At 38.8% G+C, this 27,046-nt stretch overlaps 1 protein-coding gene across 2 annotated transcripts; it reads right to left on the bottom strand.

Moving 5' to 3' along the window:
* Positions 1–359: 359 nt before the first annotated feature.
* PAXBP1 (PAX3 and PAX7 binding protein 1) lies at positions 360–27,046 on the bottom strand. 2 transcript variants are annotated; one of them, XM_083500178.1, is made up of 18 exons: positions 25,987–27,046; positions 22,459–22,587; positions 21,372–21,548; positions 20,193–20,414; positions 19,224–19,327; positions 18,166–18,386; positions 16,804–16,993; positions 12,366–12,489; positions 10,962–11,061; positions 10,417–10,532; positions 9,120–9,319; positions 8,342–8,486; positions 8,112–8,233; positions 6,463–6,539; positions 6,290–6,356; positions 3,534–3,680; positions 2,165–2,319; positions 360–1,391 (listed from the first exon to the last, which is right to left on the bottom strand). In XM_083500178.1, exons 1-18 carry the CDS (start codon positions 26,468–26,470, stop codon positions 1,274–1,276), a joined length of 2,898 nt encoding a protein of 965 aa, XP_083356304.1. In that variant the 5' UTR covers positions 26,471–27,046; the 3' UTR covers positions 360–1,273. The 2 variants fall into 2 exon arrangements, with proteins under 2 accessions (XP_083356304.1, XP_083356305.1); XM_083500179.1 differs by having other exon boundaries at positions 22,459–22,584; positions 25,987–26,608.

The following is a 27,046-nucleotide window of genomic DNA, read 5'->3' as shown; positions in this document are numbered from 1 at the left end:
GCAGCAAATTTAATAAATATATAAATGTGCAGCAAGCATATGCACACTGTTGCTATGCTGCTGGGTGTTGGGGGGGGGTAACCATGGTCTGGGTTAATACTGCATCCAAACAAACCAAGACTAGTAATCAACTACTTTCAGGTTTTTTGGGGACGATGACATGATCCTAGATTTAGTGCACTGCTACAACAGATCACGACTTGTTTGTTGTTAGAAGGGTGGTTGAAGGTGTACCATTAAACCATAGTTTACTGTAACTGCAGTTTAATAAGGCTGTAGTATTAATACTATTGCCTGAGAATTTGATGTTGGTTGGCCTTATAACTGAAAATAATCAATGTAATAAATTCATAAAATGATTCAGTGTTCAAAAAGCAGACTGTACATTTAATATTTTCTTTACATCACATGACAGGAGCATCATCAAGTACAATGATCCAAAGTTATTTAATATTTCAATTTCTACTTTTCTCAAGTATAATATACTACACTTGAAGATAAGCAGACTATCTACAACAGTGACAATATTCTTCAGAATTCAAACTAATCTCAGTAGTAGGAAGCCATGACGCAAAAATAAAAGGATTTATTCTTTAAATATTAAACAATGCAACATTTTGGAATAGTCAATATTGTGACCATAGGATATAAACAAATATGTGGACATAGGGGAGGGTTAATAATCTGAATTATTAATTTGTGAGAAAATATATTGCCAGTAAGAGTTAAAGGGATAAAAAAATTATACAATGAAGTGTCTTGAGTTTTAATTGTGACCATACCATTACCTAAAAGCAGCTGTGAACTTTCAGCTATTTTTGTCACCAGTACATACACTTCAAACAACACTGTTACAATTTTGGACACTTCTTTACTCTTACCCATGTCATACTATATTCACATATTTATGACCAATTTTATTACCAAATTACTGAATATCTTACTTTGAAATAAACCATTATTTCAAACATATAACTATGGGAATATAAATATTTGCAGATCAGTTAAATGAATTTTACAGTGTAGAATTTCCTATTAACTAATGGGCAGTTTAGTGACTAGATGGCCACCATGTAGTATAAAAATTTTGTAAACAAGATGCAGTTTTCCTGGCTTCTTTTTCACTTTGAAGACATCAATACTCTTACAGATGCTGTATATAAGAATGCACTTTGTATTAAAAACAATCGTTTACAATATAAGAAAACTTTACATATGTACAAAATTACACTTCAGGAATGATTTTTAAAGCCCAGAATTAGCAGACAAAGTTTTATTTCCCTTCACTTAAATTTTTTAACTCTTTCACATTATGATCATTTGCAACTGTTGCAGCATGGTCCAGTGCTCGAATACTTGATAGAAGTTTTATTATCTGTTTTATATTCTCCCTAGGAAGAGAGGGAAGAACTTTAGTTAGTGCTTTTTGCAACTTACCATCTGTACTTTTCAGAAACAATTGAAGATACTGTTTTGACAAACTTTTCCACCTGGATTTTTTTTTTAATATATTATAGCACCCAACTGTAAATAAAACCTCTAAGCAGTTTATGAAAAGGTCTCTGCCTTAGATATTCATTCTGTATTGTTTTTAATATACCTTTAGGACATATTTTGGTTCTGTTTACCTGTTTTATAGTTTATTTGTAAATCGTCTTAAAACATGTAAAAGGAGATTAATAAATAATCTGCAGTAAAACTCAACTGTCTGATGTGCAAAGATGAGGTACTGAATAAACCAGGACGCTGTACTGGCACACACAAACAGTAGGAAGACACTTATATGTTTTGTATCAAGCCGTTTGTTATTTTTAAATTACATATAATATACACATGGCTAATTTTCATTACAATAATATTGGTTAAGATCCAAAAAGTCTCATGTACAAATCTAAAATACTCTCATACTTAAAAGGATTCTTCAGATTCCCCCCACTCCTGCAGTCATCCTAAATCACCCCCTCAACTTAACAACAGTTTATGGGATGTATGGGGAAAGACTCCTGCAAAGCCTAGTTTATGGCTCTTTGAATCCTGGCTTTATATTTTATAAAGCCATCTTGAAATTTGTGATAAAATTAACAAATGGTAAATAAATACCTAAAACAATACAATAAAAACAATCACTATTTTTAAAACTGAAACAGTGTTAAAGATAGGTTACCTTGCATTTCTTTTTTCTACATCAGAGCTTCCAATGCTATTTCTGTATACTGTATCAGCAAGATGAACAAGATATCTACAGAGGTTTTCTAGATGTGATATTGTCTTACTTCCTTTAAGATTAGTGAACCACTGTTTAGGGAAACAACTGATTACCTATAGAATTGAGAAGAAAAGAGTGGTTTAGAGTATAAGGTTGAAGCAGCAATTACTGAGTCTGTTGTTTTTGACTTTGCTGTTTTTGTGTTTTAGTTGCTGTTTGCTGAATTTCATCTGTGCTATAGGAATCTGCCTTTAAAGAGCTTACTCTGAAAGGCAATATATATGTGAACCTCTACCATTTTGGCTGGTTTCATTATCATGATTTTCATCATTGTTTATTATTATTCGTAAAAGCACCTAATATGCATTCATATTGTACAAAAATAATAAGAAGTCCTTGGCCAGATTCACGATTTAATTAAAATATTTCATATCACCTTTCAGCAACTGTCAATAAAAAACTTTGATATCCTTTGATATCAATTTATTTATTTTACCCAAAACATGAACAAACCCAAAGTCTTATGATTCCCAAGTGATCTCTGTGTAAGTGCTTAACATAAAATTTTTAGAAATAAAGCCTGGCAGTTTCTGTAGCTGGCTGGTGTGGTAAGCTTTTTGCTGTACTATCATTTTAATCTCATCCTTTCACTAAGTCAAGAAAGCAGGATATGTGGAGTTCTCTAATTTTTTTTGGCAAAACAGTGCTATGTAAATATTTCAGAAAAGATAGTGACTTGGCTTAGGTCACTCAAGCAGGCTTCAGGGCTGAATGGAGATTTCAGTGTCGACTGTTGTTCACTTTTATACCCAACTTTCTAGCCATTACACTGCACAGCATCTTAATACATTTGCAGTATACTGGCCTGGTTCACACATCATATGTAAACAAACTATGGTTTAATGCGATCAAATACTGTTCTAGTGTACATTGCTGCAGAGCTCTACAAAAGCTTCTCCTTGTTTCTGCCATATCACAGCTGGTTTGTTGTGTTGTCTGAAATATGACTCAGGCAACTAGGAAAAACAAACCACAAGTGGTCAGCCAAGAACAAACCATGGGTAATGCTTATGCTTTATATGGAGAAAAACAAACGATGAGTCTGGCTTCAGGTGACATGACAGAACGGATCCCGGCTTCTTTTGTTTGTGACACAGCAGCAGCAAGACTGCATGAACTTTTGAGCAGTGTGTACTAGGATGCTGATCCTTCATGTTAAGTCACAGTTTACTTTAAATCATGATTTCATGTGAACATGCAAATCAGGTCACTTAAAAAGGATGCTTAGCAATAGAAATGAATGATTAAAAGTTACACTTTTACTTACACTTTGAGCTTTCTTAATGCTATCATCTCCATACTCAGAATTCTGGAAAGCCATAAGAATGTATCTATTTAGCAATCCATCTATTGATAACTCTTGTAAGGTTTTGTTGGAAAGGATTCCATGCCACTGCAGAAAGTTTCCTAATAACTGAACATAGATAATAAAAAGTTGAATATAAAAACTATTAAATATAAGAACTATTAAAATATACATCTTTTACATTCATTATCAATGAATGAAAACATTTCCATTTTAAATACAGAATTTAAATCTGAATTATATGAGCCATAAGTATCCATATTTTCTGCAAAGGGGTATTGTGTGTTATTAAAGAGGACTGCTAGCTCTCAGCTGGAGCAGGAATTTGTTCTAGCCTGAACGGACAAATAACCAAACCTAACATTTCTGTAGTACAAATCAGTCAAAATTAAGCCTGGATACTACTGATTTCCATTAGAAAAAGTTAACGCATTCTTCTTTTCTCAAGCAATATATACCTTTATGGGAACCTATAAACCACAAAACATGAAATATTTAGTACTGCTGCCATCAGAAAAGTGGCCAAAATTCTCTATGTGGCAGCTACAATGACTGACCTGCTACAGAAATAAATTTGATTCCAGAGTGAGAATACACGCTATAAGTACTTCAGGACTTTGAATTAGGCCTGGAAACTAACTGGCAGCCACTGGAGTCGCGTCAGGATTGGTATTATATGCTCAACCCATCTTGCCCCAGTAAGCAACCTGGCCACTGAATTCTACACCAGCTGAAGTTTCTGAACCATCTTCAGAGGCAGCCCCATGTATAGCATTGCAGTAATCTAACATAGAGGTTAATCTAACATAGAGCAGAGACGGTTAGGCTATCCCTGCCAGATAGGGGCACAGCTGGGCCACCAACTGAAGTTGATGGAAGGCATTCTGCACCACCAAGGCCACCTGAGCCTCAAACGACAGCAATAGATCCAGAGGTAAAGCTAAAAAAATTAAGACCTAGAAGTACTCCCAAGCCCAAGTACCTGCTCTTTCAGGGGGAGTGTAACCCCATCAAGAGGACAGAACCTCCCATTCATCCAGTCTAAGGAATCACCCACTAAAAGTGCCTCAATCTTAGCCGGACTGAGCTTCATTTGATTGGCTTTCATCCAGTCCATTATTGAGGCAAGACAACAGTCCAGCACATCCACTCCCACACTTGCAGGTTTAAAGGAATAGAGCTGTCTGTGGTATTGCTGACAATGTACTCCAAAACTCCAGGTGTCCCCACTCAGTGGTTTCATGTAGATGTTAAACAGCATGGGGGATAAAACTGAACCCCGATGAACCCAACATTGAAGGCTCATGGGGCTGAAAAGCACTCCCCAAGCATCACTCTCTGGAAACCATCATCCAAGTAGGACCGGAACCACTGCAAAGCAGTGCCACCTACCCTCAACTCAAGACAGCCAGTTCAGGAGGATATGAGGGTCAACGGTATCAAAAGCCACTGAGAGTTCAAGCAGAATTAACAAGGACACATTTCCCCTGTCTCTTTCCTAACATAGGTAATCATACAGGACAAAGCAGTTTCTGTGCCAAAACTGGGCCTCAACCCTGATGAAAATGGATCTAGGAAATTTAGTAACAAACATTTCCCTGGACTTTTATGCCTCGTGAATTTCAAATTTCTTATTATATAAACGGTTGTTGATGTTTCAGATTCAGAACACTCAAAAAAAATTTTTCCCTTTAACTGTATAAAGAATTCATAGTTAAAAACTACATGTAACATTAGCACTTTCAAAAATGCATGTCATCTTAATACCACATATATACAGTAACTTTAAATATACAATAGGGATGGAGTATGTGTGGCCCTCCAGATGTTGGACTTCAACTCCCATAAGCCCAAGTCAGCATGGTCAATGATCAGGGATGATGGAAGCTGCAATAAGCATGGGGCTGGGGGCGGGGGGATGACGACACCTTTTATGCCAAAGGGCTGCATTCTGTTTCAGGTAACCTTGCAGGTGCTGTTTATCAGTAGTGGGTGGGGAGAACACAATGGGTGAGACTCTTACCTTTATACAGTAGGTCACAATCTACCCACACAAATGTCAGAACCCACTCTCTCTCTCTCTCTCTCTCACACACACACACACAAACGCACATCCCACACCCCTCTCCATCTTCCTTCCAGACAAGCAAGAGGCATCATGACAGTTCAAGGACATATACTAGACAGGCAAAGGCACTTGTGGATGTGGCCTGTGGGAGGCTGTGTGGTCTAAGGAGTTTTGAGAGCACAGAGTTGAGAGAATAGTGCGTATGTGGTCTTCCATACACACAGCCTTTGGAATCCAACGTATGCAACGTGACAGCCATGCACCATGATAATCTAAGACAAGTGCTGCCAAAACAGGACCCATGAGCACACATATGCCCACAGAGACCTCCTCTGCAGGCTGGTTGGTGCCCTCCCCAAAGTTAGACTTAAAATAATTCTACTATACGCAGAACAGGTTGTGGTGTATACATGGTTGCATGTATGTGTGCTGCCCACAAATTTGCTGGTTTGCAAATGTGCTCAGGGGGCCAAAAAAGGTTGGTGACCCTGAGTTAAGGTCACAAACGCAGCAATGCTGGGTTTGGAGACAGCATGCCTACTTTCTTCCACAAGCAAATTCACTTCACACTCAGAGTCAGTTACCAGTTATCAAAAGTAAACTTCAGTAGCGCTCCTAAGTCTGAAACTTCATCTGTTTGCTAGCTCACCTTCACTGAAGACCAAAACTGCCGCTGGAAAAACAAGTAAGGACCAGAGTTCTTGTTTTCTAAGACACTGAAAAATAAAAGTTTTATTTAAACTTCAGTAGTATAGATGATGTGAACTGTTGATGTGATCTATTGTCATAATACTAAAAGATTCTGCAAACCAATAATCTTACCTTTTGGGATAAAGTGGCATGAATACATCATCATCTAATGTTCTCCTCATTCTAAGCAAGAGGCCTTTTAGTAATGTCTGAAAGAATTAAAATTTAACGCAAGTGTGAAGTATTTTTAAAATTTCTTTTTAGCACAAATCTAACCAAATATCCCAGTAGATACTAGTGCTAGAGAAGTCTGTCATGATACCAGATTATTTTTACCAACTTTATATTTTCCATTAATTTGAATTATGCAAGTTAGCAGAAATGGGAGATGCAAAATTATGAAAAAAAAATGGGAGGCACTGAATTTGTGTATGCAAAACAGGGTCTTCAGGTGGTCCCTGAAGATCTTTTGTACAAGGACAGGATTTGTTTTCAGCATGTCCTAGAAACAAGTTCCATAAAAGTCACTAAAAACAGTGGCCTGGATGCAATTGACTGCGAGAGGATTTTGTTCATCTAATTGTGCTTCTCTGCCTCTTGCTGTAGCCTCCGGGAGACAACAGCTTTTCAGTTAAAAGAGGGGATTAATAAGTTTTTAGTTTTCTTTAAAAGCAGACTGATCTATTCACATCTGGAATATGACTGGCAATTTCTAAGCTACGTTTGATTAGGTGTTTCTGAAGAAGGAGTAGCAGATATTTTGGAAATGATCACAATTCAGAGAGTTTAACTTAGTGGGCAGCATTAAGCCATGGCCGTAGCAGTGATATAAATATAACCTCTCCTGGTGATATATGAAAACATTCCATCAGGGACCTTTGTAAACTCTGAGTTCTGCAACTCTCATTTGCAGTCTGCTATTTTCATCATTCCAATAAAGCCATGAACAGAGTAGTGATACAATAACTACTACAATCAACACAAGATAATATTACAAAGGTAACTATCTGTAAACAAACAATAAAGGTCCATGAATATGGCAAAAGTAGTTTCTTTCCAAAATAGGTTTTATCTTAAACAATTGCAAACGCAGTAAATACAGAGTTCACTTTTAATATACCAGTGGTTCAGTGCTTGGACGTCGTTCTGGTAATCTGGCATCTCAACACTAAAGAGCGTAGTCATCAAGCTTTGTAGTAAATAATACAGTAGCACCTCGGCTTACGTTACTCTCAGGTAATGTAAACTTCGGGTTGCGAAAGTGGCAAACCCAGAAGTGTTTTGCCGCGCACACATGCGCAGAAGCAGTCTACCATTTTTGCGCATGCACAGAAGCAATTTGCCGTTACGCGCACATGCGCAGAAGTGGTCCCTCTGGTTGCTGAAACCTCGGGATCCGACCAGAGCTCCGGAACGGATCCCATCCACAACCGGAGGTACCACAAGACAGTATGTAAATGACTTAAAGCAGGGGTATATCTGTCCCCCATCTGCATGTTTCCATCGGGAGGAGCATAAAAAGAGGACGATGGACAGAAACTACTTTTGCCATTTTTATGGACATTTATTGTTTGTTTACAGATTTTCATCATTCCAGCAACACATATTACTGTGACACACCAATCCCTAAATAGTTACCAGTTACATAACACAAGGGAACTACAATTGCTTCTATTTTAAAATTAATTTAGGATTAAGTGCAAAACATGAGTGAATGTCTTAACAGTAGCAACCAGACATAGCAGTCCAGTCCTACAAAAAGATAAAAGAATATTTTTTACCTGTGTGTTTTTGTTTTCTGCATGTACCACTGATGGATAACCATTTACTAGTTTCTGGGTAATGGCTACCATCCTAGACGTCTGTGTTGTAGAAAAAGGATCCCACACATTTTCAGCAAGTACTAACAACAAAAAAAGAATTATTACTTCTCAAAACTAAGGGTTAAGATGATGTTGCTAAAAATCAGAAACTGCTGCGCTTTTAAAACGACTGTATATTTATAAAGTACCTGTTAATTTAGGCAGAACCACTCTTTCCACAATAGTAGGCAATAGTGAAACATCAGCATCATCTTTCTCTTGGTCATATTCTTCACATCCATAAAATAGCAAAGATTCAAACCATAGCATACTCTCAAAGTCTTGGCACTTATCCTATTAAAATAAAACATTGCCACTATAAATATGGTTTTTAAAACAAAATACTAATCAAGTGTGAACGCTCTATCAATATGTTAGTACAAGCATTTAGGTTAGGTGCCTCCTTTTCAGAATGTCCTTGTAGTGCCAAGAGCACATCATATTTTCTGAGACTGCGCTGGCACTGATGTCAGCATGTTTTTTTCAGTCACCTATTTGCAAACTACTGCGTCAAGGCTGATCAAGTTGTGGAAGCCACTCCTCTGCACTGCAATACCATCAATATACTGTCGCAGCAGACTGACAAAGCAGCTAGTTTCTGTAGTTCAGGCCTACCGTTTGGACATTTATGACCCAAGGTGGCTTCCAACACATATAAAAACATAATAAAACATTAAACTTTAAAAACTGCTGATAGAGGGCTGCCTTCAGATGTTTTCTAAAAGTTGTATAGTTATTTATCTTCTTGATATCTAATAGGAGACCGTTCCACAGGGATGGCCCCACTGCCGAGAAGGCCCTCTGTCTGGCTCCCTGTATCTCCTCGCAGTAAGGCCCTCAGATCCCAGGCTTCTAATCACTTCTATGTAACCATTTTGCCTTGTTTAACAAACAGAACACAGTGAACATGTCTCAACTTTCTCTCACCTCCAAAGGGTTCCAGGTAAGTAACTGAAGTCTTATTAAAGGATTTAATAGCTTAGGTAAACAAAGGCCAATATAAGCATCATTGTAAGAAGATGAATACTTGAAACGCCATGCTTCAAACTGCGACTTAATGGCGTCAATGGATGAAAAGTTTTCTACCACATCTTCAAAAACTTTGCTGGACTCCTTCAAAATGCGATCTAGGATAACAGTATTTTAAACAGCATAAATTAATCTCCTGCTTTATATCTGCAATGCAATTTCAGGCAAACTTTCAAGCAAATATACTATAAAGAAATTGTTATTATCTATACCGCTTTGGTCAGATACAGAGCTGAACGTGCACAAAGAGGCTGGCAGAAGCCAACTTTCTTACCCTTTCTTCCTCATAGCAGTCTCCTATGTCCTCTGCAAATACTCTCACTGAGGGGCTTGGGACCCTGCTAAATGGTGGTGGCTGAGTGGAAATGGGGAGATGGCCTTTTCCTAATTTCTAGGGATTCCTCCCTTTCCAACAGGATCTAGACCCTTAGCAGAAGGTGCTGGAGGAGGGGACTACCAGGGGAGGAAGGGGCAAAGTCATCTTCTGCCATCCCTGTGACACAGTTCACTCTGAATCTAGCCCTTTCTATTGTTTATATTCTGCCTTTTTATAGCAATGGCATAACAAAGTTATTTTTTTCTTAAGAAGTTGGTGTTACAACTACTGTACGGTGTTTACCTCAGTGTATGAAAGTACATGACTTAATTCGAAAGTGTGACCGTGGTGATAATCACTTGAAAGCACAGCATCATGGAAGTAGTTCCATGTGGCAAAAAACACCCTGTGAATAGTTCCACTTCAAAGGAAATACATGTAATTATGAAACTTACACCCTGTCTTTTGTCACATCCTGAAGGAGGCTTACAAGATCCCATACAATGAAATTCCTGATCCTGACTATTCAGAGAAAAGCAGCAGTCAAAATAGAATAAAGAGGAACATGGTATGAGTCAAGAAGCCTGACTTTTGCAGAGTGTGTGTGTGTTTTACAGCAGGAGGCTCTCCTTGCTAGTAAGATAAGGGTTAGACTAGGGCTGGAATTCCTTCTCCAGCTGCCTGAAATGAATGGCTTATGATGGCAGAGAGCAGCACTGGCCTCTGTCATTCTACAGATGAGGTAATAATTCCACATTTAAAGCTGCTTTTAGAGCATGGTTTAAAGTGTCATACAATCTAATCAAATGAAATTTTCTCTACAGAATACTGGGATCTAGATATTACTATGACTTCTGACATTCAGATGAATAATCTGACCTCGTTCCATATTGAAGTTTGTAGTATCTGTTGAAGTTTCTTCGTCATCACTAGAAAGGCCTTCAAGGTGATCAGCCATCTTCCCAGATTGCTCTCTGGCAAGTCTACGACGAGCCCTATTAAAATGAATGGAACACAATGTTGCATTGAAGTTAGAAAACCAAGCTTTTCCCAAACAAAGGGTACTTGTTATTTTGAGGGATGCATCTTTCCTGCTCTCCCTTATTTCAAGAGGAAATGAAGCAGAGTTGAAGCCATCTGACATGTTACAGGACATGTGTTATTCGATGACTAGTACCTCAACCCTGAACATTATGCTACTTTCCCCTTCGCCTTAGTTTGGGATTTGTCATATACCTAGCAGCCAGCCTCCACCTCCACTGTGCCGCACTATGTAAGACTCAAGCAATGTTCTACCTACAAGGCGAGTGGCCCATCATTTATCTGCAAGCACTTGAATATGTAGGCTGTATACTACAAAGAGACAGCAATCATACAGAACATGCATTCCAATACATATAGAAGTAACCTAAATGCTGTTGTACCTTCTTGCTTCTCTTTCTGCAGTCCGCCTTTTAACATGTTCTTGGTACAGTGTTCTGTCTCGTCCAAAAGAATCAAGGTTTGGTGCCATCAGGGCTTTACCTGTGAGAGTACAAACACTGAAATTAGAACACCCATCCTCCAGTTACAGGAAGCATAATAATGACAGTGTTTTTAGCGGGGATTTTTCTCAGCGGGTCCCTATAAATCTGAAATATATCTATAAGTTTGACAATTATAAACCCCCACACACCGCACAGATAAATTGGCGGCGGCTGAATTATCTTCTGAGGCTGAATTGGGTAAAATATTTGAGTGCCTTCATCGTTATGTGCAAAAAAAAAGTCACAATAAACTTATCACTCGGAACTCTTCAGTAACAGTAAACACTTAAAAAAATTACAACATAAAAACTGTTTGTATTGTTTAAAAAAGCATTAGTGTTCAACATTTATATGGAGTAAGACCATTGTTCTATCGATCTCAGTATTGTATGTAGTGACTGGCAGCAGCTATCCAGGGATTCAAGCAGGGGACATTTTTAGTTCTACCTAGAGAAGCCAGAGATTGAACCTGGGACTTTGGCATGCAAAGCAGATGCTCTGTCACTGAGCTACAGTCCTTCCCCTCTCCATACAAAAAATAAAGAAAAATAGTCCTTTAGTACATCTAAAACAGGTCAAATTTCTATTCTTGGTGAACAACACTGAAGAGTATCAGGAACTGACACGTTTTCCAGTTGGTATTAAAACAATTAGTACTGTTGTAGGCTACAATCTGATAGTTGTCATATACTGAACATTTGAAAACAAAGAGAGAATTTTTGGATGAATTTTCCTATTATCTACCAGCTTGGTATCAAAGAGGGAATAAGATTTCACCATAAGTACTCACTTTTGCATAATTTATTTTACAAATTTGTCCTAGCAAAATTGTCTAATACATATAAGACAGGAATGTTAGCACAGGTATTATTTGGTCTAATGTTTGAAGTAACGAAGGCATGCATGGCAAACTGTACCTAGATTGTGTTGGGTGGGTGGGGGGCTTTTTGTAAGCTGCAGAAATAAATATTATTCAAAAGCTAAACTTCGATCAGAATCGCCTACATGTTTTTTTAGGTTTAGAGAACATTCTAAAAAATACTTTCAGGAAGTGAGGAAAAGACATACAGTTACACACACATCTAACGTGTAAAAAGGGATCGAAGCCAGATGCTATGGCTTTCAATCACTGGGACAGAGAACAGGAAAGGCACTGTATAGAGTCTGAGCTAAGATTCTTTAATCTGATTTTTTTCTATCAGATTTAAACCAGACATGCTTTCTGGTTTCACTTTAAATTAAAACTGCACTATGTAAACAAGGTTGTTTAATGAATAATAAAAACCTTCAAGATGGACTGACTTGAATGGCTTGAAAACTCCGAAGATTCATCTTTAATATCATCTTGTCGTCTTTGGACAAGGCGGGAAGCTCGCTGTTTGTACAGCTGATGCATTGCTGATTCAAGTTCGTTAATCAGGAGCACCTGTAAAAATATAATACTCCGTAATAAAAAAAGTCTTCAAGTTTTAACTGTATGGGATGCCACCCTATTCCAAGATATACAGCTACACATTTAGCTGCATCGCTTTCTTTTTACTGTTTTAACAACTGACTGCTATTTAACTCAAGAAAAGTGCATAGAAAAGAATGACAACAAGCTACCTCACGGAAAGCATAAGAACAAGCCTGCAAAGAAGTCCACAAAAGTTACTAGTCTGTAAGAACATTTACAAGGTTACCCTACAATATATATTCAATAGAAAATTATTTCACTTGGGAGTAGGCCAAAAGAAAAAAGGGAAACTCAAAGCTTCTTTACTTGATCACTTGAGGGCAATTTGGACTTGCCATAGACTATTAGACATGTGTTTACTTATAAGCCAAAGAACAAATATATAGTGTTGAATCAAGAGTTAAGCACAAGAATTACCAAGATAACTTCCCCACTCCCTCCTGCCCATGTCAGCCCTTAAGCACCCCAAAATGCACCACATAGTGTTGGGCAACTCTGCTGAATGGGGTGGGCTATAGTGCAGAAACTAGGGAAACCCCCCAAAACCTGACAGAAGCAACTTCTTTTGTATTTTAAAAATATTTTCTACTGTTTTACTAGTTATTTTGATTTTAAACTGTTGTAAGCAGTCCACAGTAATATACAGTCACTAAATAAGATTGGATTAATAATTATATAAAAAAGAAGGTGCCTTCGCCTGATTTTAAGGCATTCCCCACCTTCCCCTTCAACATAACTCCTAGTCACCTGAATTTGAAGGAATACTGCACAGGCTAAAACGTGCATTGAGAAAGTCACTACACATAGGTCCCCATTTGAAGCAAGCAATCACTTTGGAGTTAGATTTCAAGCTGCTATGGCCCACCTGCTTGTTCATCTGAATCTATCCTTAATTAATTCTTTCCTCTACTACTAGTCCAAGTAATTCCAAATTTGTTTTAACTGTTACTTAATAAAAACTGTTCTAGCAGGGACCTTGCAATGACCTCAGTATTTCATGAGATCACTCGATGAAATAATTAATGCACAATAAAAAAGTTTCTTTACAAATTGAGAAAGAAAAGACAGAACATTTCAAGGAAAAAGTGAATTTGCATACAGGAAATATCTCTCTTGGAGGTGATATAATGAAAAAAAATTAAATATTGGACAGAAAGCACAACTTCTTCTTTTCAGTCAACGTTTTCTTAAAAAATAAAGGGCAATTTTAAAAAATCAGTCTTGTAACCCAATGACTGAACGTATTTTCAATAAAGTTTATTAAGGAACTGGAAAGATTTACTTACATTCACAAAAGTCCAAAAGCAGTTACAAACATGAGCGTTCACGCTAGACACAAGGTTGGTTGTTTTTAACCTATTTTAGTTATTCTACTCTTGACATTTTTCCACCAGCAACTGAGGCTGAGTGGCTGCAAGCACTACCACATCGACACAATGAATCCTGCCATCAACATCACTATTTCTCCATGAGTAAAGCAGAATCCTCCTCAAAAATTCAAATCTATTCAAGCTTTTACATTCTTTGCCAAAATATTCAATTCAACTTTGCCAACCTCAGGGGAAGAAGGAAAGAGGCAGAAGCAAACATGAGAAAAGGGCATAGCCAAAGAAGACAGCTGTATTTCCTGCTGTTGTTTCACAAGCAGGAGCATCCTATGTGAACAAGCAGGGCAAAGCTATCTTGCTCTGCCTCACATGCTCAACACAATCCATTATATACTGCTAGCTACAACAAGTCCATAGTGCAATTTTCAACTACGTTTAACGAGTTTCATACCCACCCTACTGAGATCTGAAAACTAGGTTACTGCAACACAATTTTCTGCTTCACTAGTCTTTCCTTGTCTGCCTTCCTATTTAGTGGATAGAATCTAAGTTTTAGAGAAAAGTTTTTTCATCCATACAGAAGAGTCATTCCAAACGCATAATCATACAGTCTATACTCATAATTTTACTAGCAGAAATCTGGATTCAGATCACCATAGTGGGGAAATGGAGTAACCTGATCAAGACCTATTGATGCTTTCTTTGAAATCTATTTTGCTACATTGTGCAGCAGAATCCCAAGCAAGTTTACTCAGACATAAGTCCCATTGTATTCAATGAGATTTACTACCTAGTGCCCAAGTTTACCATTGCAAGCTTAATTTATATTTTAACTGTTATACATCTGCACTTGAATAGAACTACTAGTTTTCTATACCAATACAGTGGTACCTCCAGTTAAGTACTTAATTCATTCCGGAGGTCCGTTCTTAACCTGAAACTGTTCTTAACCTGAAGCACCACTTTAGCTAATGGGGCCTCCTGCTGCCGCTGCGCCACGATTTCTGTTCTCATCCTGAAGCAAAGTTCTTAACCCGAAGCATATTTCTGGGTTAGCAGAGTCTGTAACCTGAAGCATATGTAACCTGAAGCGTATGTAACCCGAGGTACCACTGTATTACTGTTAACTTTTCTTCAAAAATACACGATTGAATCCTACTTTCTATTCACAGGAAAGGATATTCCAACCTTCCATTCCCTTCTACATCCCATGAAAGTCTCCTTATAAGACTGGGGGAACATCTGGGACGGTATGGCTTATGATGCTGAGTGTTGAAGTAGGGAGGAAAGAAATCCTGAAAAACCAGGGGCTGACCTGGGGCATGAGCCTTTGATTTGCACAACTATACCTTTAGATCCAAGCCAAAGCAACTAACTACATTAAAAAAAACTTTCCAGGGAGATACAGGGAAATGCAAGGGCAAGGGAAAGACTGTCTGATTGTTGTATACTGCATATCAAATATTCGATTCGCCTCCCTTCTTGGTGTCCAAATCTAGTGCTTCATGATTTAACTGAAGGTTTATTGGCTCAATTAGTGGGACCAATCTGTTACAGGAATACAGAATGAAAATGGAAATAAAACTTCTAATAAGCAGTAAAATAAGTTATCTGAGGTTTACACTTCCACCAACAACTCCAAAACCGTTGCAGCTTACATTTCTACCAAAATCTAAAAACAGAACAAAACATTCTGAGACTTTGATACTTGTTTATTTAAATGGATTGTTTTCTCCTGCTCTGGGGGCTAGGACCCTATTCAAATTACAAGACAGCAGATTATGACTGAACATCAATATCTTAATAAAAGTAAGAGCTGTTTGACTATGGAACCAACTCCCTTTCAAGGTGGTGGACTCTCCCTTGTTGGAGGTTTTTAAGCAGAGGTTGGATGGCCATCTGTTTTTCTGATTATAATGAACTTGCTTATGTTGTAACTGCACAATATTTTCCAAGCCTTGGATTTTCTTCTGGTACTGCACCTTCAGATTACTGAGTTTCCAAATTATTTGCAACAGGAGGTTTATTATTTATAGATTAACACAGATATTGAACTTATTTTTTTATATGGTGCCACCAATGTGCATGGCACGTTATAGTGCACAAGTGGTCTAATCTCCCTTACCAGATAGCTTACAATATGACATAACCAATAGCAAATTATCTCCACAGGAAAGTTTAAAAGAATTCTAATTCATTTATGTTTAGTTTTTTAAAAATGAAACAGCAGAAACAGGAAATTCATCCTGAACTTGGTGCACACTGATGCCAAGTTAATCAGTCCTATGGAATTCCAGGAGGCTTACTCCAGGTTGAATGTGCACAGGATTGAAGCTCAATCCCAACAATTTTTTAAAATGTATTTTTTAAACACGTCCTTCCAGTTCTAGGAAAGGCAAGTTGCAGTACAGATTAGTAAAGAACTGCCTGAAATCCAATTTAAAAGTACAACACTTTTTAATAAAAGGGTACCTGGCACTTGACACTTATCAGCAAGATAAACTGCTTTTTTCAAACCTTGCTTTAAAAACAGTATATTCTTCCTATGAAACTGGCCTGGGTTTCCAATATGCCATGGGGAAACCTGGGCTTTAAGTGTCCTTCCTTAACCAATCCTGGCTGCAAAGAAACTGGTCTGTAGAATCCTTATGTAGGTCTCAAGTGTTGCTGGGTTTTTATGCTGGGAACCGGGAAATGCAAATTAAACAACCAGAATCTGAGTCATCATTGAGAACTACAATGGTTTTCAGAAATAAAATGCTTCTAAGAATGAGAAAGGTGGCATCACAACCTGAATGCCAACACTGTTGTATTCCAACAATGACTTACATTGTTTTCACCACATTTAAAACCAAACCTTCAAACATGTGCCGAGTGTTTCATTGGCATGTACAAGAGAACTGAGCACATACTAAACTTCGTTACTGAAAAAGATGAATATATTTTGCATTCTTACCTTTTCATTGAAACACTCAAGCAAGTCTTGGACATACCCTCGCATTTCTTGCAGAAATTTATACCGTTCACCAACACCCCCAGAAGACCCTTCCAATCTTTCGATTGCCTTGGTAGACTCTTCACGTCTTTGCAGATGCTTCTCATGTTGCTGCTGATTTGCTTTGTGAAATTCTCTCATTGAGTCCAACCTAAATGTCAATGGACACACGTTTACATCCCAAAGCATACTGTAACCTACAGTATACATGCACTATTTTTCTTATCGTAAAGAAAACTACAAGAAACATTTAAAGCTGCATTGACAGCTTTAAAGAGATGAGGAAACTGTGGCCTTCTAGGTGTTATTGGCCATCTCTACTGACCACTGACCATACACAGGCTGGTGGTCCAAGGAGGTCAGTTTCTCCATCCTCACACTACCCCAGCCCCGAAATCTGTGCTTTTCCAACCCTCCCCAACATTCATAAACCCAAAGCTTTCCACCTAGTAAGGGAGTGCATCACATATTTCTCTACTCCAAAAGCACCCTGCACACTCACTACATATGCTACTTTTATTTCTTCTTCCAGCTGATGCATAGTATACCCAGGGATCCTTGGTGTACCCTCTACCAACCACACACAAAAGTGGCTGTTTCTTTAGTCAATTTTACCTCATTTCTGAATTGTGTTTGAATCCTATGTACATATTATGTACATAAAGCACCCCGGTTTATATGGCTCTTTATGCTATATACAGGGTATTTATTATCTAACCACATTTCCCTTTGCATACTCAGTATCCTGAATTCCAGTTGCTCTCAACAGAAATGGGAAGCACACAACAATTTCTCTGACCTTAACATTAAGAACTTGCTAACTCAAATACTTAACCTTAGATTAAAGGTGTCATTATTTATCTATTAATCTGACTCACCTTCAAGCCATTACGATACATGCTTATAGTAAGAAGCACATGCAACTGCTCAGTTAATCCATGTTATTTCCAATTTTCAGTAAATGTTACAGCATTTAAAACTACTAAAAATGTAATGTTAAGCCTTTGTCTAAAATGTTTACCTATTCAGAAAAGAATGGTTTATACTTCTCATAAAAATATAATGTGGTAAGCTAAGTATTACTGTTCTTTCAATCCCTTGGCTACAAAATTAGTTTTCAGTGTCCATTCTTTTCATGTACCAATCTTCAACATGATCAAATGGTCATTTCCAGGGAAGTAATCCAAACAGCCTTTTGAACAGTTTTCTTTTCTTCCTTTTTTAATGAGGATGTATGGGCTTCCATTGATGAAATTCTGCATCTGCCCCCCAGACTGAACCTAGAGGACAGGTCTTAAATTTTAAGAAGTTGGTGTGCCCTACCTGTCTTTAAGCTGTTTCTTTACCAAATCAATAGTAACAGGAGTCATCTCATTACTGGGAGTTTTGAAAGGTATTGTATTATCTGTTTTGTGAGATTTTGTCTCCGATGATCCATAAGCAGCATATGTGTAAGGAATGCCATAAGATGAACCATAAGGCATTGTATGGTAAGTATTCTGGTAGTACAGGTTATTCACTTCAGCAGGTTGACTTGCTTGAACCTATGGGAACAAAATATGTGTAAACCTTATTACAAAAACAAGGTCACAAAGCTAATTCAGTCCAACAGGCAATTTTTAGAAATTATATCTTAAATTCTACCTGCCCATGTATATGTTTCATGTGTACACAAGTGCTTATCAAGGAAAGAAGCACATCAAAACATTCATCATTCAATGATTAAACAGGGAAGATTTGCTTGGATAATTTGTCCTTTCAGCTATGCTTACATCCCTGGTTTTACTGAAGGGGCACTTTTATGATGGGAGGAGGAGAATGGAGGTCCCCTCTTCTATTCTTTAAAGTGCACTGCCAACCAGTCCTATTGCCACAACTGTCAGATCCTCTATTTACCTCTCGCCTCTCAGTTGTGGTCCTGACCTGTTTAAGGCTTTATAGGTCAAAACTAGCACTCTGAATTGGACCTGGAAACTAATTTGCATCCAGATTAGGATTGGTATTATACGGACAAACTATTTTGCCCAGGTGAGCAACCTGGCTGCAAAATTCTGTACCATCTGAAGTCTCCAAACCTTCTTCTGAGGCAGTGCAGTGTATAACACACTCCAGTAATATAACCTAGATGTTAGATTAGATCTAACCCATGTTTTATCAAACCCTGGTCATGTACCAGTAGGCCTGTTCAAGAAGTGAAGAATAATGGGTCAGGACAAGGTCAGCCTCAGAACTTAGCTGTCAAATCTCTATGTCACAGGTATCTACACCTCTTTTCTCCCCTCTAGCACTGGCAATTGGGGGTAAGATGACAAATCAGGAGCTTTATTTAGCCAAAGGGTCATCATTTGCTACTACAATTTTAGAATTCCTTTAATACATGCCTGAGGTATATTAATGCCTTTACGTATCTGTTCTTGCTCCCATCGACTGAGTTCTTCATCCTGTTCCCCAGCAATCAGGGCTTCGTCATCACTTCCTTCGATACCTGAGCACAAACACATAACAATCAGTAGGAATAGCACACACTAAATAATGGCATATTGAATACTGCATTCGAGTTTTCTAAAGCTTCCATGCCTTCAATGAAAAAGGCAAACATGTAGCCCTGTTTCTGAGGGAATCTCAATATGGGGGCATGTGCCCCTACCTCATATTCTGTTGAGTGAACTGGGGTGTACCCAAGTATGTTTGAGGAAAGAAGATTTTTGCAAATTCCTGTACAAAATAACCGGCTCTTCACCCTATCAGCCAGATTTTGCACTTCTCTTAAAGTTGCGACAGAGTTCACAGTAGTTTAAACTTTTCAAAATATGAATGAAAATACATCTTTTTGTATTTCTTAAAATCACAGATTAATGCAGAAGCAGAACAAAATTGTGGATAAACACTTGCAACAGTGACATATATCAGAAACAGATATTTTGTCATTTTTAGTTGCACCATGTTTGACCACAGGCTCCTCCTCCTCATTCATACTCCGATATGCAGCTATAATAACCAAAAGTACACTGTATAACTGGAAAGGCACTTCCATTTGTGCATGATGATTTCCCCAAATCCATCTCCACTCCTGATGCATTCCCCATGCCATATGCTAGACAATACCTGAGCCTCAGCAGTGTTTTTGGAGGTTGCAGGGAGCTTCAGCAAGGAGGCAGAGGGAAAGCCTAACTGTGCAACTGGATTTTCATTCAAGCTTTAGATCCAAGCCAAACTGTTTACTGCAACCTCACTATTACATTATACTATTAAGCCACTGAAAATACAGTTTTTGAAAACAATTTACGTCAAACACTTTTAATAGCAACAGCAGAGCATTTGGAACTTATTGCAACTATTAATCATTTTACCTATTTCCTCTGCAATTTTTTGCCTTTGGGACTTCTCTTTCACAGAAAAGACTATTCTTCGCTTCTCATCATCATCTTCATCATCACTGGCATCATTTTCATCTTCTCTAACAAGGCGCCCTTTCCCTGGATCACTGTCAAGTGGCAAAAAGTCCCCAAGCTCACGAGCCATTTGGCGCTTTTTCCTAGCAGCATGAATAAAAGCAGCATCTGGAATTTCTCCTAGAAAAAAAATGAATGTGCTTTTTAAAAGCCATCAGTTATATTCAATCATGTGTTCACATGCTACAGTTCCACCTGCATTCTAATTCCAACTGGCTGCAACAGAGGCACAGGCAAGACATCATGACCTACTCCCTCAACCAGGCTGGGATAATCTGCTATCCAGTTCTCCTCCAAATATTTCTTCCCTGCAGCCATCCCACCTGGCTTTATTGAAGAGAGAGTTGATACAGCAAGGCTTGCTGCGGCAGTACTTTCAACTTCGTGGTTATGTAAAAGTCAAACAATATCTGAATACTGTATGAGTAGCCACATTGCTGAGATTAGTGCTTTATCAGATAAAGACAAAATAAGAAAGAGAAAATGTAAAGCTTTCAACATGCTTAGACAGAACAAGATCTCCAAGAAAAAGCACATCACATCTACCACAGGCTGCTACGTTCCTGTGATCGGAAGAAAATGCAATTAAGTAGAATCTGAAGTAGTAAATAAGACCAACAGAATCAAATTTACTAAGTCAGAATTAGTTCTAAATAATTCATGAAACAGAAGTCAACAAGAAAAATGACAGATATACAAAATCAATTTGTCAAAGAAGATTAAGATGGACTATGACTTTTAAATAGATATTCAAAGATGGAAGCCGATCAATTACATAAACTAAATCAAATCTAAATATTCTGTTAAGGTATTAATAAAAAGTGATCTAATTAAGATAATGAATTGGTTTCACTTTCTCCTAATTTCGACTTAAAAGGCCAGCTAAAAATACCTGGTCTCTGAAGTAGAAAGAAGGAGCAACAGCTCCAAAAAGACCCCCATGCAGTGAAGATAACGGAACTGGAACTGCGATGGGGCATCATCCAAGTACACTGATTGACACAGCCCTGCCTATGGAATGAGAAAGGCAAAGAATTCATCTCAGGATAGCCTCCTCCTGAGAAAAAATACACTAACCTGGACGCAGAACATTCAGAGAAGACAAAGTACTTGAAAATGCTCCTACAGCTTTTGGCTTTTCTTCTTCTTTCTCACTTTCAACTTCCATCTCCTCTTCTCCTTGTTCACTGTTTGCAGCCCCATCTTCTTGAATTGCATCTTTAATCTGTCCTGTCTTATCAGCAGACTGTTCGGCTGCAAAAAAAAGTGTGCTATTGAAGTATTGTTTTTTTGGGGGGGGGATTTAACTATTTTTTAGAAACTCATATTATATACACCTGAGATAATAGCCCTGTGCAGTCCACAGATGTGGCCAAAACTAATGAATTTTGGAACTAGAAAGTGCAGTGAAATAATTGACAAATATGAAATATTAATTTGATTTCAACTGCTCCTTAAAAGGTTGGGGAAAGCACATGTAGGAAAGGCTGAACTAAAACATGAAGCTTAATAAGAAACGTTATTTAGGTTATTAACATACCTTAAATTGGGTTAAGAACTCTGCACCTTAGAGCTGATGAAATTTTGATTAATCTGAACCGTACTTTATTTGAACATCTACATATTTAATTGGTACTTGGTACTCTGGTTGATTGGCAGTGCTTTCTTTCTAAAAAAATGTTTATGGGTACTCTCATTTTCCTACTCATATTGAAATACTGCCCCTCAAGGAGGCCCCTCACAAAATGTTTAGGGGTATTGCGTACCCGTGTCCCCCCAGAAAAAAGCACTGCTTATTGGTCCTATATTATTTGAAACTTAAATTTAGTTCTTACCATTATCAACTACCCCTGTACTTTTTATTTATTTTCAATGTTAGTTCTTTGTTGAAATCCCTTCCCAGGAAACTTTGCCTAGCACCAACACTGATTTCTTTTCAGTGCCAAGAAATAACTGTTTTATTTTCCCTAGCTTTTAAAGTATTTTAGGCATTAGAAAATATTGTTTAACTACTCTGGTTTTATCCATCAGTTGTTTTTACTATGTAGTTTACTATATCTGCATATTTTCACTTTGTAAACCACACTCAACTGGTTGAAAGTTGGCATATAAATATTTAAGCATAACATTTCCTTTTCAGCTATAATTTCAAGATAAAGATTACCATCTGCTAAAGAATTGGTTTCTGGTTTTGTCTTCGATTTTTCAAGGTCTTCTTTGTATTCTTTCTTAAGAAGCTTTACTATCTTCTTGCTGTAACTTGATTTCTTCACTTTAAAAACTTCTTCTGCTTCTTTAGGTGAAAAAATAAGCATAAATGAGAGAAATTACAAATCGGCAAAACAGTGACCGTCTCCTTCAGCTATATAAAAGGTGTTATATAGTGCATTAAAATATATTAAATCCATCATTTTAACTTGACTAAATCAACAAACCCAGTTTGTTTTTCACAACAGCTAATCCTTACAATGAGAGAACCCAACCCACAGCTCCTGTGCTATCCCAATACAAGTCCTAATTTGTTGCAAGAATGAATTCCAAGAGGTCCAATAGCAAAACAATACCCATAGCACCTGAGGTGCAATATATATATACACTTTTAATGTAATTCTTTTAAACTCTTTGTTGGATGCTCTTCTTAAAGGCTACATGCTCATAATTAAAAGGCACTTTTAATAACTAAATTTTATTACTTTACAATTCTTCATAAAGAATCTTAAACCAAATCATAGAAAACAGCACAACAGAATACAAAATAGGTAAATATAATTTTAACTTAAGTTCCAAAATTGGACACCTGCAGATTAATAAGCCGTTTTGTTCACTACATGTAAAGGAAGGGTGTATTGACATGTCCTAGAGCAACGTTCTTCTTTGAAATTAAACGTTCTTCTTTGAAATTAAATTTACAGGGCTCCCCCCCGCCCCGTCAAGGCAATCATTAAGTCAACACATAGTTTTGCAAATGAATACTTTTGCTTTCCTAACCCACACATTACCATTTCTTAATTCTATTTACCCACAGGCCTCTAGACAAGGGCTGTGCTTGTTTCCATAGGAGTGCTCTTTACAATAGTCTTTCAGTCAGGTACAGAAACATTCATACAAAACCAATGCATGTATTGTCACTTATGAAGGATGTATATAAATAGCAAGCTATCCTTTAAAATTTATTTAAGTTGTAACTGAGAACCATATTTGTATATCTTTTATTAGAGGGAAATATACACTTGACTGCATCCTTCATAATTGATGTGTTCTTAAGATTAATTCCCAAGTGTAAAACATCATTTTCAAAAAAAGTCCTTAAGGAGGTCCAGCAAAACACACATTTGAAAACTTCTATGTAGATAAACCAAATCAATGTCAAATTGTCCAAAGTTCATGTCTGGCTTTTAGCATGGTAACTTGAGTACTACATAAGTTATCACACAAGTTTGTTTCAGTTCAGTGTCCTACCTACAATATCACTGTTTATTTTGGAGCTCTGATGAATACATTTGTTCCCAACAGTACGAAAGATTTGACTGGTTACCTCCAAAATGTTATATCAAAGGAAGACTAAGAACTTTCTGTTCTAACAGCTTTTAGTTTTTGAAATCTCTGTTATAACCTGCATTTCCTGAAATTCTGATATTTTAGCTGCTGCTTCTGGTGTTTTACTTTTTTTATTTATCCAACTGATTTTCTTTATGTTGTGAGCGACTCTGAATGTTTTTTATGACAAAAATATGGGATATATGCCATTGAAAATTATAAAGAACACTCTCCACCTGCCTAACTTCCAGAGGGGAGGAAACTCAAAGAAAAAGATGTCATATACCATATTGGGTTATATAGGCAGCTTCCTACTATAAAGCTATTCTTGAGTATTTATCAAACAAAGACGTTTCATTTTTATTAGAAAAAAACAAACTGCTCTAGTTTGCCACAGCAACTATCAAAACTTGCTTCAACATTTCATAGGGTGGCCAGATGAAATTCCACTACAGGAATTCCACATCCTCTTTTCATAGACATTTAATTTTTGTTGGCTACTTTGTTTTTGTGAGGATGGGGTTGGGCCAAGACAGAATATCAAGCAGAAATGAGCAACAGTTAAAGGGCAAGACAGTGTGCATATTCCTATACTCCAGGGATGGGAAACCTGTGACCCTCTAAATATTAAATAACATCAAGCTCAGTCACCACGGCCAATGGTCATGGATGATGGAAGCTGTAGTCCAGTAACATCTGGAGGGCCTCAGGTTTCCAATCCCTGCTATATTCCCATGCCAACAGCACAACCCTATATGTGTCAACTCAATAGTAAATCCCATTGAATTAAATGAGGCTTACTCAGAGGTAAGTGGTTATAGGATTGCTGCTTGAGTGTCAGCCCCCCCCCCCAAACAGCCAGACTTATTACTCACTAGGCTTGTATAGAATCACGCTGTTCACAAACTGTCATGAGTACTGGTGTAAGACAGACCCCTATATGGGAATATTTTAAAAACATTCCCTCTCTAGGTAAAAAAATAGGAAAGTATATAATATGTATACAGAAATGCAAAGTTTGGTTATACAAACAAAACAATATCTGTTTGTAAATTAACAAGGTACAGTGGTTGGATTTGCACCACTGTCAATGAAATATATTAAATGATATCAATGATATCAATAGGAAAATAGATTTATATCCAATGATTTAAACAGACTCTTTCTTTTGCTGATTTAAACTCAATATACCTTGCAATCTTTGCAGTCCCTCAGTGCTCCTCTAACATTAATAAGGAAGCAGTAGCACCAAGTTGGCAGACAAAATTATTCATGCAATTAATTTAGTACAGACTGACAGTGTTGTTCTGGGAACAGGACTTGTTGGCTGCAAATTTATTTTGGTCAAAAATAGAACTGCCAGTGATGACTGACATTTATGACCCGGTTTTCATGCAAGACTATCTCTGCATGTGGCTTTTCCCTCTAACAATGCATGGATCAGTGAAGAATTAGATCCCCACACACTTCTGCACGTGTTTACAATTAAGAGCTGCAATTGAAACATGTAACTCTTTCATACTATGCACTTACTTTCATCACACCATGGTACAAAATACCTCATTTAAAAACCTCTCTAAGATATATCTTTGGGGCTTTCCCACAATAACTCAGTAGAACGTATGCATGCTTAATGTATGTTTACAATGAAGCACTTGAATGTAACATGACATATGCATATATGTATGTCGTGTGTGAATGGGGGGGGGGGGAGAAATGGAGGCCATTCTCAATATCTCCCGCGGCCATTTTACAGATTTCTCCCCAATATTTCATTTTCAAGCCAACATGTGACATCTGTACCCGATCGGAAGCGCACCTATTTTCTACTCTACTGAATAATCTCCATAGTTCTGAGCTGCGACGAATTCCACATATATACCGTACCGCAGAATGATACACACGGTGTAGGCACTAACGTGCAGCCTAAGCGGAAGCGCTTTGCCATATGGCAGGTAGGTTGTAAGCTAGCAAAGGCCGGAGGAAGGCGGGGGACGGGAAAGCCTCCCCGCCTGAAGCAACCGAGTTTCAAATTGGGGAGGCAAAGCGGGGTGGAGAAGGCGAACGGCAGCGAGTTCAACGCTGACCGGGCAGCGGGAGCAACTAGGCCTCGGCCGAGGGAGTGGAGACGAGGGCGCCCGCTAGGCAAGCTCACCTTCTTCTTCGTCTTGGAAGCTGAGGAGGCTGAGGCTCCCGCGTGGCGGCGGCGGCGGCTCCTCCTTGTTCTTGTTCTTCCGCTCCTTCAGCTTAGAAGCCGCCGGCACCAGCCCGTTGTTCCCCGGGGGCGTCTGTTGCGAAGGGGGCGGCAGGGTAGGGATAAGAACAGGCGGAGGAGGCTGGAGCTGCGGGGCCGTCAACCCGGCACCGCCGCCTCGGCCGACCGCTTCAGGGCCGCCGAAACCGAAGCCGCCGCCGCCACCACCACCACCGGGACAGGCTAAGGGGACACAGCCCGTCGGGAGCGGCAGAAGCGGCGGCTTCGGACCCGGCAGCAGGTCGGCCTCTCCAGAAGGCCCATCCCCTCCCGGCGGCGGCGCCGGCGGCTGTTGCTGCTGAGGCGGCGACTCGTCTCGCTCTTCGTCGTCCTCCTCAGACTCGTTCCGCTTCCGCACGTTCACGCGCCGCGCCTTGCGGAACATTCCGCTCAGGCCCAACCGACACCGGCGCGCGGGAAAGGACCTGCACAGGAAAAAGAGCGACGGGCGCAGGGGCGCAACCACCGCAGCAGCCCGGAGAGAGAGAGCGCGCGCGCGCACACCGCCGCTCGCTCCTCAACTCGCTCTCCGCAACTGCATCATCGCAGCCATAAACCCGGGAGTTGGTCACAGCGCCCTCTGCTGTTCGCCGCCGGCTTGACCCCTCCCTCCTCCCGTCATGGGGAGGAGGCGGGGAAGTGGACGGCTTGCTGCGGCGACCGAACGCTTCGCTTCGTTCACCATAGACGCGGCGGCAAGAGCGGCCGCCAGGGTGGTGGCTGTAGAAACCCGCCATCTTGAGCCTGCAGAAGCGGTGCGGGTGGGGAGAAAGGAAAGGATATTACTGTATGGGATTCTTTCTGCTGGGAACGGCGGTATTATTGTGGGGGGAGGGGCATTAAAAATGCTCCTCTGTCATTGGACTAGTGCTATGCCATGACTGCTGGGCGCCTTTTGCTTCATCTCCTAAATGTGTTTCATAGCACAGAAGGGTTATTATGCTTTCAGGTAGGGATAAAA

The sequence above is a fragment of the Podarcis liolepis genome, assembly GCF_965112155.1.
Source record: "Podarcis liolepis genome assembly, chromosome: 4".
Taxonomy (NCBI): domain Eukaryota; kingdom Metazoa; phylum Chordata; class Lepidosauria; order Squamata; family Lacertidae; genus Podarcis; species Podarcis liolepis.
This window is presented reverse-complemented; position numbering and strand designations above follow the sequence as displayed.

Coding starts and splice junctions, on each gene's coding strand:
- PAXBP1 (XM_083500178.1), bottom strand. CDS start 26,470: ATGTTCCGCAAGGCGCGGCGCGTGAACGTGCGGAAGCGGAACGAGTCT. Junction 22,588..25,986: donor CTTCCAAGACGAAGAAGAAG/GTGAGCTTGCCT, acceptor TTTCACCTAAAG/AAGCAGAAGAAGTTTTTAAA. Junction 12,490..16,803: donor TTGAGTGTTTCAATGAAAAG/GTAAGAATGCAA, acceptor ATATTTTTACAG/GTGCTCCTGATTAACGAACT.